The sequence below is a fragment of the Leguminivora glycinivorella genome, chromosome 4, assembly GCF_023078275.1.
Source record: "Leguminivora glycinivorella isolate SPB_JAAS2020 chromosome 4, LegGlyc_1.1, whole genome shotgun sequence".
Classification (NCBI taxonomy): domain Eukaryota; kingdom Metazoa; phylum Arthropoda; class Insecta; order Lepidoptera; family Tortricidae; genus Leguminivora; species Leguminivora glycinivorella.
The window spans coordinates 17,272,678-17,288,140 of NC_062974.1; the positions used below are offsets into that span (position 1 = coordinate 17,272,678).

Here is a 15,463-nt window from a genome sequence, read left to right on the forward strand (position 1 = left end):
GGAAGTATTAATAGTAATAAAAAAACATGTAGTTAGGCTCCTTAGATCCGATACTAATCGTTATTAAGATATTCGCCCGTATGGAGTACACACGCTGTATGCTTTCATACTTATTGGAAACTTTCAGTGTTTTTTAAATTCTTAAACTGTGACTGTACACTTTGCACTTACTAATCAGCATTCTGCAAAGAACCAGTCTGGTTTCTGGTCTACCTTTCCACTGCGTAACATACACTTTCCGTGCCAATTTATTTTGACACACTCATCACATAGCTTCAATTATTAGGGTCCGTACCTACAGGTGGCTCGCAGCGAACATGATAAGTTCGAGTGGTTTTATATTTGGGTTGGGTTGTACGGCTCTTACCCGCGATGTCACCCAATTAGCCGCAATATCGTTGGGGAAACTTATATTCAAAATGTTTCGGAAGCCTTTAGAAGGACACTGATATACAATTTTATGAATAAAATATTATAAAAACATTTCGAATCAACATACCATTGTAATAAAACATAACACATGTGTCTAATTAAGATATACTATGTAAATTGCAAAGCCATAATGAACTATAAAAACAACAGTTTGGACAAGGTGCAAAAATTAAAAATATGTTATTTGAGTATAATATTGTCAAATAACAATAAAACTTATTATTACAGACAGAACATTACCTATATACATAGGGCACCGTAATACACAATTTCATGAATAATAGTTATTTGTTATACAAGGGGGCAAAGTTGTATTTTAACGCCGAGTGTGGAATTGAAAAACGAGCAAGTGAAAGGATCCTATAGTTGAACCACGAGCGAAGCGAGTGGTTCGAGAATAGAATCCTGAACTTGCGAGTTTCTTAACACACGAGAAGTAAAATACATTTGCACCCGAGTGTAACACAAAACTTTTCCCCTCACTACAGCGAGGAAACTACAACGCAAAAAATGCGTTTAGCACTGCTTCCAGTAGTTCCACAGGTGGTAAATCATCTTTATTACTAGATTCACCTACTTTTGTCAATTTTAAAGCAGTTAATTTGACTTTATTAAAGTTCAAATTACTTTACCCACTAGTGGATAAAATGCGTTTTTACCCGCTGGTATTAAAGGACAAAACACGTGTTTCCGAGCTAGTGAGGGGAAAAATATAATAACAACATTTCGAATCAACCATACCATTGTAATAAAACATAACACATAAATATGTCTAATTATGATTATGCATACTGCAAAAGCCGTAATCAAAGTTATAAACAGTTTGGACAAGGAGCAAAGTTAAAAATATAATATTGTCAAATAAAAATAAAACTTATTATTACCTACACAGCACAATATAGGCATAGGGCACCGTAATAGTTAATTAAATTTCTTTAGTAATTAATGAATTATTATAATATGTCAATAGCAGATGTGAGTGAGGTAAAGTAAATCTGTATTTAATACAATTTAAAATTTTCAACACAAATAAACTAATGTGTTTCGAAACTCAGAACAATTGAAAATGGAACTGGGCGTGTCAAATGTGAAGTTAGTGGAACTACCTATAACTATAAACAGTGTATGGTGATATGCATGGCGGGCAGCATGTAGGACGGCATGGCGGCGATCCGGACCTTCTCCACCTACCACGAGCCGGAGCCCTCCGTGCCCTCGGTGAGTTCATAACCAGCAAGCAAGCAAAATATATAATAACTAAATAGTATACTGACGAAGCATTTAGGCGCAAATTGAGAAACCTTTTGTTAGAATACCCCCTGTACTCTATAAATGAGTACATGGATTTGAATTGTTAAGGACCGATGACATTATGATATTTTTCTCTGTTATATAATATTTTATTGCTTTGTGATACATACACATACATACATACAATCACGCCTGTATCCCATAAAGGGGTAGGCAGAACACATGAAACTACTAAAGCTTCAGTGCCACCCTTGGCAAATAAAGGGGTAAAGGAAACGAAACTGTGATAATACGTAACTGTGTGCTTTGTGATAATTTTATGATATTGTAACTTAATTTATTTAGTTTGGCGTGTGTATATTCTTTCTTTGTACTTATATAAATGACGATCATTATCAATAATCACAGATTGGGAGACACAATTATTTTTATTTAGAATTTATTATGTAATTTTTGACGATCATTATGAGAAGATTGAGGAAATAATACGCCGAATAGAATAGTTAATTATTAGTTTTAATACGAATTAAAAGTTCACAACAATGATGAGAGCAATTTTCGATTTCGCATTGACAGTAGCGACACTAGTGACAGGATTGATGAACTAAGTGACGGGTGTTCGTTCGGAAACTATAATTATGTTTACATATCTTCAACATCCTCCCTTAAACATAATCCCATCCTTGAAGAACAGTAGGTTAGTTTTGTGTGCGACGTCGCTTTGGTCAGAGCGTCAGCAACCATCTGGTCTGTCTGCACGTAGCGCACCTCAATAGCTCGTTCGAGTATCTTATCGCGGACGAAATGGTGCCTCACATCTATGTGCTTCGTCCTTGAGTGATATCCATCAGTACCTGAAAGTTTTATGGAGCTCTGATTATCGCTATAAATTATTAAGGGCTCATCCTTCAGTTGCGGCCACAAACTTTCTTGAAATTGTTTAAGCCACATTGCCTCCTGTACACACGACGATAGAGACATGTACTCGGCTTCAGTTGTAGAGAGCGCCACAGTAGGCTGACGCCTAGAATTCCAGCTGATTGTTCCTCCCTGGAACAGAAATGCATAGCCAGTACAGGAACGCCTGTCGTCTCCGGAACTCGCCCAGTCGGAATCGCAGTATCCATGAGCCATGACTTCTTCACAATTTTGCTTATAGCTAAGCTTGTAATCGAGACTTCCTTTTAAATAGCGCATAACACGCTTCAGCGCAACCCAGTGCTGCATCTCTGGTTTTTTGTTATACTTGCTCAACATATTTACAACAAAACTTATGTCCGGTCTAGTAATTTGTGATATGTACAACAAACAACCAATTATCTCCTGATATGGCACATTATCTAAAATTTCGGCATTTTCTGAAGTTCCAGTTAGCTTAGTATTCAAATCCATTGGTGTTTGTACACTTTTGCAATCAGACATGCCAAATTTGTTTAACACTTCTTGTATATATTTTCTCTGGTCTAAGTACAAGATACCTTTGGCCCTATCTCTCTCCACATGAATGCCAAGACAATAGTTAATATCACCTAAGTCTTTAATTTTAAATTTCTTATGTAATTCCTCCTTAAAATAGCGCTTTGTCTCCTGATTATTGGTAAATAACACAAGGTCATCAACATAAATAGCCAGGAAAAACATGTTACTGCTATCTACTATCTTATAATAAATGCAAGGATCTAACTTTGAACGAGATAGTCCCATTTCTCTCAACGTTGTATCAATCTTCTTGTTCCACTGTCGGCTAGCCTGCTTTAAGCCGTACAGTGATTTATTTAACCGGCATACTTTCTCACTATTGTCACCATACATCTGCGGTAGCTTCATATAGATCTCCTCCTCTATGTCGCCTTGGAGAAAGGCTGACACCGCATCCATCTGACATATATCTAGGTCATATTTAACTGCTAATGCAAACAAATATCTTAAAGAAGCGTACCTGACAACTGGTGAGTATACTTCTGTGTAGTCTATGCCTGGTTTTTGAGAACATCCTTTCACAACAAGCCGTGCCTTGTACTTCACTATTGCTCCATTTTCATCCGTCTTGGTTTTAAAGACCCACTTACATGGTATCGGACGCTTGCCTGGCGGTAGAGTAGTAATTTCCCATGTATTATTCTCTATTAAGGACCGATACTCCTCATCCATAGCGTCTTTCCAGTGTTGAGCATTAGCGCTTGCCAAAGCTTCTTCAACAGTCAGCGGATCTGAAATCTGAACACACATGAAATTATTACCTTGAGCAAAATGTTTCTGATGAGACCTCAAAGTAATGTGCCTTTCAAAGCTATCATTGCTGTCACTACCGCTGGGATAATATGTCTCATCATTAGTATTCACCAATACACAGCTGTCAAAGGATGCTTCTGAATCTGATGTAGCTTCATTCTCATCAATATTTGTTGTCTCTCCACTCTCCTGTGCCTGTTCAACTGAACTAAGAGAGACTGTGGCCATCTGTGACCCTGAAATGGGGTCCTGTGACCCTGAAATAGGCTCCTCTGTCATATTTCTAGTATTCTTACTATTCTCAATAAATATAACATCCCTACTAATCACTGTCTTTCCATTTGTAGGATTTAGCAACCTGTAGCCCTTTGTGTTCTCACAGTAGCCTACAAAAATTAATTCTTGTGATTTGCGGTCCCATTTTAGGCGTTTTTCTTTTGGAATGTGTACCATAGCCTTAGTACCAAATATCTTAAGGTGTGAAATGTTAGGTTTCTTACCTGTCCATTTCTCGTATGGTGTTACCTCATCCAAAACTCGTGACGGTGATCTGTTGATGACATAAGCAGCACAGGCAACTGCTTCAGCCCACAGATTTTTTTTCAGCTTTGCCTCAAAAAGCATGCATCTTGCACGCTCCACCAGACTTCTCATCATCCTCTCCGCAAGGCCGTTCTGCTCATGAGTGTACGGTGCACTGGTCTGGTGTCTGATGCCGGAAGCTGCTAGAAAATCAGAAAAATCTTTATTACAATATTCTGTCCCTCTGTCACTTCTAAGTATCTTTATCTTTTTCCTAACTCATTTTCTACTTCCTCTTTAAAAGTCTTGAAAATTGTTGTGATATCCATTTTGTTCTTAAGGAAATATACATACACTTTGCGGGAATAGTCATCTATGAAAGTTATGAAATATCGAGCATCACCAGCTGATGGTACCTCCATCGGACCACATAGATCTGAATGAACTATTTCTAGTAATGTAGTTGCTCTAGAACCAGAACGCGGAAATGGCAATCTTGTTTGTTTCGCTTCACAACAGGGTTTGCATACAGTATCACTCTGCTTGTTGGTGATATCTATGCCTTCAGCACATACCTCTAACTTCTTCACATCAGCCATGTTTAAATGTGCCATTCTCTTGTGCCAGGTAACTATATCTGCCTTCTTTTCACAAATTGCCGCAAATGCACTGACCCCTACTACATTGAGCCTATACAAATCATTGATTGCTTGTGCAGTTGCTATGAGATTCTCTTTGGCATCATAAATACAACAGCCTTGTCGTTTATTGAATGTTACCGTATAGTCACTTTTTGCTAATTGGCTGACTGATAGCAGATTTGCACCTAACTCAGGAATAAATAAAACTTTTCTCACCTGGATAGGACAACCATCTTTACATGAGCCTGTTTGAATGTTTACATTACCCATTTTCTCAACTATGACATAATCCTTGTTTGCCACCATTATCTTGTCAACCGGAGGTGGTTTGAAGTCATACATCCAGTCTGAACGCCTTGTCATGTGCATTGTCGCAGCAGAATCAACATACCAATCATCCTTGTTTATCGAAGGACTGCAAGCTGAAAAAACTGCTGAAAAACCATGTTGAACATTGTTCGGCTTCTTCGCTGTACACTGATTCTTGAAATGTCCATACCGATTACAGCTGAAACAACGCGGACCTTTTCCTTTGGGTTTTGTATTTTGATTTTGATAAGAAGTACTCTTCCCTTTAGCCAAGAACGCAGACGACTCCGAACCTTTGACTTCTTGCAAAAGTTTAGTCTTGACAAAATCTGATGATATCTTGACGCCGGAACTTTCCAGACCCATGATCATTGGTTTGTAATTATCGGGTAAACCTGCCAGCATGAGTGTGCCTAGCCACTCGTCTTCTACTTTGAAGTCTATATTTCTTAATTTGTATGCAGTGCCCATAATCTTATTCACATAATCTTCGATACTTGAACAATTATCAAGCGATGTGTTGATTAAATCACGTAACAATCCCACTTTTCTTGACAACCCGGAGTCCTCAAATGCTTTTTGCAAGCTAAACCACACATCTTTAGCTGATTTTGCCGTTTCAATGTGAACATAGTTGATTGGCTCCACTAATAAAATTATCTTGGACTTGGCTTTGATGTCTTTCTTGGAATCCACTGGATTTCCCGGATCAACACATTCCCATAAATCCTCGTGCTCCAAATACGATTTGACGGCGAACCTCCACGTCGAGTAGTTTTCTCGACCGGCTAATTTCTCAATTTGCAAGTTAGACGTAGCCATTGTTCCCGGTACAAATTATTCCACGTATTTCTAGTTGTACTGACTTTTTTACGAAACTCAGATAATTAACCTCAGTTCTATATTGCGTTTATGGGAGTCAGGCAGCCTCGGGCAGGCCAGCGCCGCCAGGCTGGGCCCATAACCTGAGGAAATAATACGCCGAATAGAATAGTTAATTATTAGTTTTAATACGAATTAAAAGTTCACAACAATGATGAGAGCAATTTTCGATTTCGCATTGACAGTAGCGACACTAGTGACAGGATTGATGAACTAAGTGACGGGTGTTCGTTCGGAAACTATAATTATGTTTACATATCTTCAACAAAGATAAACATAATTTTGACATATAGCAAATTTATAGTGTAATTATTATCTTGAAATAAAGAAATCTAAATCTAATCTAAATCTTTATAGTTTCCTTCGCTACAGAGCAGAGCGGAAGCGATTGGCATGCTATCATCGCTATAGATAGGTATGTAAATTAATTAAGAACTTAAGAATCTCTTCACGCCTTCGGCATCCATTGCGAACAACAAATGGGTGAGTGCGTTCCTTAGGGTTTTCAGAACGCAATTATCCTGCCTCAAGTAGGCAATCAGGGCCCAATCAAGGAATAATACGTGGAATTCCATTTCTAAAGGATCCTGTCCTTAAATCGAATTTCTGGTGGAAATTTATACCCCCTTTCTTCCCGTGGGTGTCGTAGAAGTCGAAAATGGGATACGGGTTAAATTGTGGCATAGGCGAGAGACTGGCAACCTGTCACTGCAATGTCACAATTTAGTTATCTTTCAACCCATTGATTTCCAAGAGTGGCGCTGAAACTTAAATAGAATAGAATAGAATCAGTTTTATTTGTAAACACACAGACAATAAACAATATTTATGAATGACATAGAAGAATAAAGTGCCACGAAATGGCCTCACCTCAGCATATTGCTGGCGACTTCCAGCGCTGGTCTTCCGGTGAGACCATTAAGTGAGAAAAATCACGGAAGGCAAGTAAGTAGTTTCATGTGCTCTGCCTGTGCCTACCCCTTGGGATGCAGGCGTGATTATATGTACTATGTGTAATTTATACGAAAACGTCCTCATTGCACATTAAGAATATTGACCCTTCTGAGCTGGAAAGCTACATATGAGAACTAAATTCTTTGTGCCTTACTTATCTGCACAACTATCTTTAGCGATATGCTTATACATATCACAAAACTGGCCCCAGGCGAATATTACATGTGACCCGTGACTTTGATCTTGTTCGAACAGATATGCAATATGTATGAGACAACTTTTCCTTTCCATATTGACATATTTCTCGAAGGACAAAATATCATGGGAAATATGTATGTAGATCTATCGGATGCAAAGCGTCATTCCCCATAAGTGACATCTTGTTTCCCCTTCTTCGGGTCGATTTCCGTTGTTGTAGTTACATAATTTTTTCCTTCAATACAGCAGTGTGGCAACCGTGGATTTTAATACGCAACTCGAAAGCATTAATGTGCACGTGTAATTTAGGACATAAAGGATATCACAAACTCGAGTCTTCAAATCGCTCCGGCAATTCGTCGCGCCTTAACTGCACTCACGTTTGCAAAGTTTAACTTTTACCCCATGTTTCACAATGCACTATTTTAGCAATAGGTAAGTAGTCGTGGTGAATAGGTCTTATTTCCCCGCAACCTAAGCCGGGATTGCATTGTGGCAACAGACTGCCTAAGTCTATCCGCGCATTTAACAAATAGAGAGCCAACAATTTTGTACGTCCGCCAGGCACTATTGTTTGCTAATGCTCTTCCAATCCAGATTAAGTCTAGGATCCAATTTAATAAGTACTACGATATTATTGGAGTTAGGTACTCAGACAACCTGTAGCTGAAATACATAGGTACAGTCAACCAATTGGAACCCTAGGCCACTGTAAAACTATGTCATAGTGACGTTATAAATCAGATTGTAAAAAATCTTTTACTGCTTGTCATTTTGACATAGTTGTAGAGTGGCCTAGGGTTCCAATTGGTTGACTGTACCTACATTAATAATACTCACAAAGTAAATTGAGATCTTTAAACTCTTTAAAGTGATTGCCTAACATTTTTGATGGTGCAAAAATACTGTACTCATACCAAATTGTTTAAATATTTATATTATTTAAGTCAAAACATTAATACGCACTAAAATATTTTAGGACCTACTTATATAGGTTTGGTACTTTGACGCTTTCTCATTAATCACATAATATGTGTAATTTGCTATCTGACTTAAATTTTATACAAATTATACATGTGTTCAATATTTTTAGATCAAAGGCGATCTGTATGAACAATACGGCTAAAGGTTCTTAAGCCCAAGAGAAATATAAATAGTACTTATTCCTGTTTTTCATTGTGCAAAGTTAAGTTGGCTTTATCCAGCGTTGGCGGGGCTTAAAGAAAAGGCAATTATAAATTAAACTCGGGCGTCCATCTCGACCGGCGGCGCGACGCGGAGCGCATATATCTCGCTATGCAATTCCCTTTTGGCATGCATTTGCCCGTGCAAAGTAGCTAGTGAATTTTAATTGCATATCTCAGTTTGCGTGGGTCTACAGTTGTCTTATTTGTATGTTTGATGTGCTTCCTCTTTATGAGGAAATTCTTGATTGTTCATTTGTATATTCATATTTATAAAGATGTGCAAATTATTTGACACCTTTGGTGCGGCAATTGGTGTAATACTGACAAGCTATTATCCATATCTTAACCCTACTCCGTGTTAAGTATCTATGTCAGTACCGCCCACCTAATAGAAGGCAATCACATTACTCCAGGGTACATAGCCGAATGGCACAAACGCTCACGAAACCCTCACGAAACGAAACGCTCGTAGATATCTATCTCTATCGCTACGGCACCAGGCCCCGTAGCCGAATGGCATTTCCACGACGCGAAACGAAAACGAAACGCCGCGACAGGTAGACTATCGCGCCAATACGCAAGAGCGATAGAGATAGTTATCTAAGAGCGTTTCGTTTCGTGAGCGTTTGTGCATTCGGCTACGCACGCAGGCAGGCACAGTACCCACACTAAGTACGATCAAGCGTTATTTAGTTAGAGACTGCGTGCTTAGCCGAATGGCATTTCTCTGACGCGAAACGAAAACGAAACACCGCGAAAGGTAGTCTGGCTCTGTCGCGCCAATACGCAAGAGCCATAGAGATAGATATCTACGAGCAATATAACACTTTAAGTTCTCGCGCTTTGTACACATATTTAAAGTCACACACAGGTCGAACGCGATTAATTAACATTATTTTTACCTTTTTTCCCAACGTTTCGGCCAGGTTGCACTGGCCGTGGTCGCGGAAGACTGACGTCCCAGCAAAGTGTCACCGGAGATGTAAACAACACAAAACTACCCGATATTAATTTATATAAATGTTCGGGGTAGACAAATAAATATAATCTACCCGCTTTTAGTTATTGTTTATTTCCCACCGCACGACGAAACGTTGGGAAAAAAGGTAAAAATAATGTTAATTAATCGCGTTCGACCTGTGTGTGACTTTAAATATATCTACGAGCGTTTCGTTTCGTGAGCGTTTCGTGAGCGTTAGTGCCATTCGGGTACGTACCCTGTTCGGAAAGAAAAGAGTTCGGAAATCCAATAAATTATACGCCTCTTTTCTTTCCGAACAGACTGTACATTGTTTCCTGTAGGTATGCAGTGATTGATTGAATGGAGCATCATAACTGCTACAGAAGTGGTTCATTGTATATTACGCGGTTAACGGCTCCGCAAGAAGTTAGCGGAGAAAACTCGAGTTACCTACTTACATATGTATTTCCAAAAACCCCTCGTATGTTGAGGTAGACTTATGTATATTTGCGGGTCATTGCAGATAAACTAGCAAAAACAATTAATTATTTACCTGGAAATGCCAAGATTTCTCCCGGGGCCCCGTGATAGAGGTTCTCGCGCGTTGTGTCTTTGGGGAATGCTTGTTTAACCGCTGCAATTTTTACATTTTAGATGCTGACATTTCTTTTTTTACCCTCGACGGTGGAAACTGGCGCATAACCCACCGGAACTAGCTAAACAAATGTATCTGAACATCATATAAGGTTTCTAAATAAATAGTAATAACTGTGGATGAAATTATATTACTTTGATGATATCAAGCAATGTCGGCATATTCCCTTTAAAATACACATTAATATCGTAGGACCCGGCAATACATTTAATGATTACCTAATGCCACAGGTTTCAACCCAAGAGACGAACATAGATTTAATATGCAAAGATCAAATTAATTTCACTAAGTGCCCACCTATTAATAATCACTTTTGGAAGTATCAACTGTCAACCTTGACGGCAGGCAATAGGAACCTCCGTCTTGTTAACATTTCCACTTGACATCGCGCTTGACTCGAGGGCCTTAAATTTTCAAATAGTCAACAGAAGATTGTACGTTCTCTCTCCTTATAACCTCCAGACACCGCGAGCACAGTATAAAAAAGAGTATTATCATACAGTATGGCCACTTCCGCTCCCCACTGAAAGTGCCGCCCACCCCCTCTCGGTTACCTGACAGTTACCGCCTGTCAAAAACGCGAACAGTCGACCTGTCATATGTCACTCATACAAGCATAGTACGCGTTCACTTACACGAGCTTAGATTGTGTGCTAGGAACGCACCTTTTTCATATATTTCATCGCCAGTGTCCGAGGTGTGCCGCGAGCGTCAACGTATTAACTTGCGGTAATACGTTTACCCGAGGTACGCGAGAATTGGAATTGACTTACCAATATAAAGTTGGGCCCAATTTAACATGAAAGAAAGAAAATGGGCTATGGAGATTTGCTAGCCGAACTTTTGATTGACTGCCGACGTGTGCTTTTTATTTCTGCCTTGTTTCCCTGAATATTATTTGGGGTGCCTGTGTGGTGACGGGTTAAGAATTTCACCACCCCCTTTCTTCCCGTGGGTGTCGTAGAAGGCGACTGTGGGATATGGGTTAAATTGTGGCGTAGGCGAGAGGCTGGCAACCTGTCACTGCAAGCTGCTGCAGTTTCGTTTTCTTTCAGCCCCTTATTTGCCAAGAGTGGCACTGAAGCTTTAGTAGTTTCATGTGTTCTGCCTACCCCTTTATGGGATACAGGCGTGATTGTATGTATGTATGTATGTATTATTTGGGACTCGGGTACTGAACTCTCGATAGGTTGTTTTGTATTGCATTTGGCCAATTAATAAAGTAAAGTTTTTCACTTTTATCCACCTCTGCATTCTTTTATGAAGGCCCCATTTACTTACTGCGATAAAAATATCATGAACTTTCCCATTATTGGTCAAGTGGTCAAGAGTAAGCCCGTTTATAATTTAAAAAAAAAGTTACAGCGGGGCAAATCTCGACTGGGGGCAATTGTAACTTATCCATTTTATTACACTATTAAGCTCCACATGTATCCACTAAACCAGGGTGCCATATACAACCAGTGGACACTCTAATTAATAAGGCAAACATTGTAAAACATGGAAAAAATGGATCAGTTGCATTGGCCCCCCAGTCGAAATTGTCCCGCTATACCTTACCCGTATTTTGCGTTACGTGAAAGTTATGTACCTACCTCTAGATAAGTACTTAAATTAATTATTAGCTCTTTAATTAAATAAATATTTTATATTTAAGAGCGAACATTTTCAACCAAACTGTTTTCAACTGCATTAATATTTTATTTATATAGTTACAAAGCTTATCACCATCCAAGCATCCACCACGTAAATAATTATCATCCAAAATATCAACAGTGCAAGCTAATTTATAATAGTTGGTTATTTATTATCATTTATTGTAACGAACATATAGTTGTTCAAACCACAGAACAGTTGAAGAAGGAACCTACTATTAAGCGGATGTTGCTCAGTTTAATAAAAATAATAAAACTGATATTTGATATTCAAAACTGAATATCGGCTACTCTATCAGTTAGGAGTGGAGCTAGTGTTACAGAGTGCTGTTGAGTTCAGGCGGCTACATTTACATAGAGTAGATAACCTGACATGTGTATTTTTTAGACCCTACTAGACGCATACAATTTAAAGGTCGCACTCATGACAGCTCAGCCACGACATTGGGCTAAGCACGACAGCGGTGAGCGGCGGCCATACATTGGAGCGTTAGATTAGACTAATTACTACGACCTACTCATAGTTTTAACCCTTCATTTACATAATACATTGTGATTTTATTATCACAGAATTAGCATAATTTATTACATTTTCTAGAAAGTCGGGCGTAATTTATTCACCTAATACTGAGAAGTTATGGTATTAACCTTTCGATTAAATGATAACAGTTATTGTTCGATGTTAATAATATAAACATCTTATAGTTACTAGATTTCAACCAATTTTCGGACAAGTGGTTAAAAACGTTGAGCTGAGATTTTCTTGAAGAAGGCTCCAGTTATTTTACCAATCCGTGATAACTTGACTTAAATCCCTGTTAAACGGTAAACCGGTTAATTATACGCCAAATACTTATTTCATAAAAGTAAAGGTTGCATGCGGATCGCGACTGTAGTTGCGCTAAATCGCTAATGAGGACATCGACAACACAGTACCTAGTAAAAATATTAAATTCAAAACACTGCGAAAAATCCTTCTCAGCTTCTTCTAGTTAAATACTTTTTCCCCTCACTAGCTCGGAAACACGTGTTTTGTCCTTTAATACCAGCGGGTAAAAACGCATTTTATCCACTAGTGGGTAAAGTAATTTGACCTTGAATAAAGTCAAATTAACTGCTTTAAAATTGATAAAAGTAGGTGAATCTAGTAATAAAGATGATTTTCCACCTGTGGAACTACTGGAAGCAGTGATAAACGCATTTTTTGCGTTGTAGTTTCCTCGCTATAGTGAGGGGAAAAGTTTTGTGTTACACTCGGGTGCAAATGTATTTTACTTCTCGTGTGTTAAAAAACTCGCAAGTTCAGGATTCTATTCTCGAACCACTCGCTTCGCTCGTGGTTCAACTATAGAATCCTTTCACTTGCTCGTTTTTCAATTCCATACTCGGCATTAAAATACAACTTTGCCCCCTTGTATAACAAATAACTATTATAGCTTTAAGTAACCTACTTACTGCATGTAGGCAGCTACATGTTGTCAAGATCATAAGTTGATTATTCGTACATAATTTATTACGATATTACGTACAGCACAGCCAATTCTTTGCTTTAGTATTTCCTAGAAGTGCTAATATTACTTCAATAATATTACCTACTTGTTATGTAGGTAATTGGCAAACTTGTAACTAGGCCTCAGAGCCAGACATTCATCTCCGGCTACAAAAACAAATCGCTAAATCATTTCGCAGGCCGAAAGCCTCCTAAAGTTTTTTTTTTTAATATATATTGGCCGGCTCTTGGCAGGCCGAAAATAAATTAAATGTAGCTCTACCTTAATCAACGAGGTACTCAGCTCAGCAGTAATCTAACCGTCTGTAAAATTCAGAAGAAAAAGTGGATTAGGTTCAGGTGGGACAAGCAGGAAAATGGACATTCTGATCCATTGAATGTGTTTGCGTTGTTTTTTGTTTTGTTATTTTGTTCGGCAAAGGAAACGACTGTAAAATAAGCCTCATCCACATTAGGCCCTTTCGTCCGTCTAATCTTCTAACGGAACAAATATTTCACGTTTTCCTTCTACGAAAATGAAATAAGTAATGTTTTGATAGAATTTTCTCGTATACTTAACGTGAAAATAATACGAGTTTTCATCAACACTTGCGCTGCTACAGTATTATACACATAACAAGTACTTATAAAAGAGACTCACTAACTTACTTTTGTACTGTATTGATAATGATAATAATGTTGATATCCTGCTATCCCTCATCAGGGACATAGGGCTCTCAGAAGGGATTTCCATTCTTCGCGGTCCAGCGCGGCCTCCTCCAGCTCCGCCCATCCGAGGCCAACTGATGCCGCCTCTTTTTACACTGTGCTACTCCAGGTGGTACTCCCAATACACTGTTCTTCGTAAAACATGACCTATCCAGCGCCATTTCCGCAGCAGAATTTCTTTGTCTAAAGGGTCAGTTCCCAATCCCATAGTCTAAGTCTCATATTGGAGATGGTCCAAGTACATTATACTGTATCAGGAGGAACAATTTTATAAGCCTCTTTGATTGGAGTATCTCATAAAGTAGGTTAACGAAACACACGCAAATATAATGAGTACTTTAGAAAAACGACCTCACGCAATTTTCGTTTATTTAATTTATCTATGTTTTTGAATTGCCTTGACAAGCACTGTTGAGTTTTCATTTCCTGTAATACAATCACTTTTGGAAGGAAAGAAGCAAATTTAAATCTGTCTAACAATTTACTTTTTTCACATTCTGAATGTAGATTATCGTTGAAAGTTTATGTAATTAACACAAAAACAATATTTTTATTGAAATATCAGGCTTAATTATTGTCATAACACTGACAGGTCCCAAATTCTGAAAATGTCTGTAAAACGGGTAATTTTTCACTGCAATATGTGACTGGCAACTATTGCTGTCTTTCTACATCTAAGAGAGGGTCACCAATAGTTTCCAGCCACGTATTGCAGTGAAAATATGGCTCGGAAGCCTCTTAATATGAGCGCATGTCAAAAAAACTATAAATATGATAGGTACTATCAGCTGCAAAAGTGCATGGAGAAATTATGAATAAATTCATTGATAAATTCGCCATCCACTTTTGCAGCTGATAGTACCTACCCTAATAAAAATGGTAATATGATACCAAAGACATATGTAACTCCGTGTAGAGAGCTACGTCTAAGAAAAAAACGTAAGTACCTCAGAACCATATAGAAATAGGTACGGTGGCCTAGATGGCGTTACACCTTTGGGGGACGCTCGGCTAGATGGCGCTTATATTAATATTTGACATTTTAACACATATCAAGCTAAGAATATAGGCCTAATTGTCAAAACGGAGGTTTAAAAGTATTAAGCTTGTGTCGAGAGATGGCAGTCTATTCACTGTGATTACATATTTTACTTTGACAGTAACTCTCTATAATACTTGATCCTCTTTGTATGATACTTGATGATACCAAATGTAAGTGCAAGCGGTATTGTACAATATAGAAACTTGTATATTCCATGAGACGCGATGTTCAGGTTGTTTGCTTAGTAGATTTTGTCATTTTGCAGTCATCTGTGAAATGCACTGCAATAGTCGCGTTTTATATCCTCGCGACGAATAACCTTTG

At 38.4% G+C, this 15,463-nt stretch overlaps 1 protein-coding gene across 2 annotated transcripts in view; it reads left to right on the forward strand.

Moving 5' to 3' along the window:
• The window catches only part of LOC125225318, a 182,358-nt gene that overhangs the window by 143,618 nt on the left and 23,277 nt on the right, over positions 1-15,463 (forward strand). Inside the window, exon 1 of one of the 2 annotated variants that reach the window (XM_048128968.1) lies at positions 1,418-1,650. The exons of the other annotated variant lie outside the window; for it this stretch is intronic. Coding sequence (XP_047984925.1) covers positions 1,594-1,650 — 57 coding nt within the window. The 5' untranslated portion in view covers positions 1,418-1,593. Of the gene's footprint in view, positions 1-1,417; positions 1,651-15,463 lie in introns of those variants that run through there. 2 annotated transcript variants of the gene reach the window in all.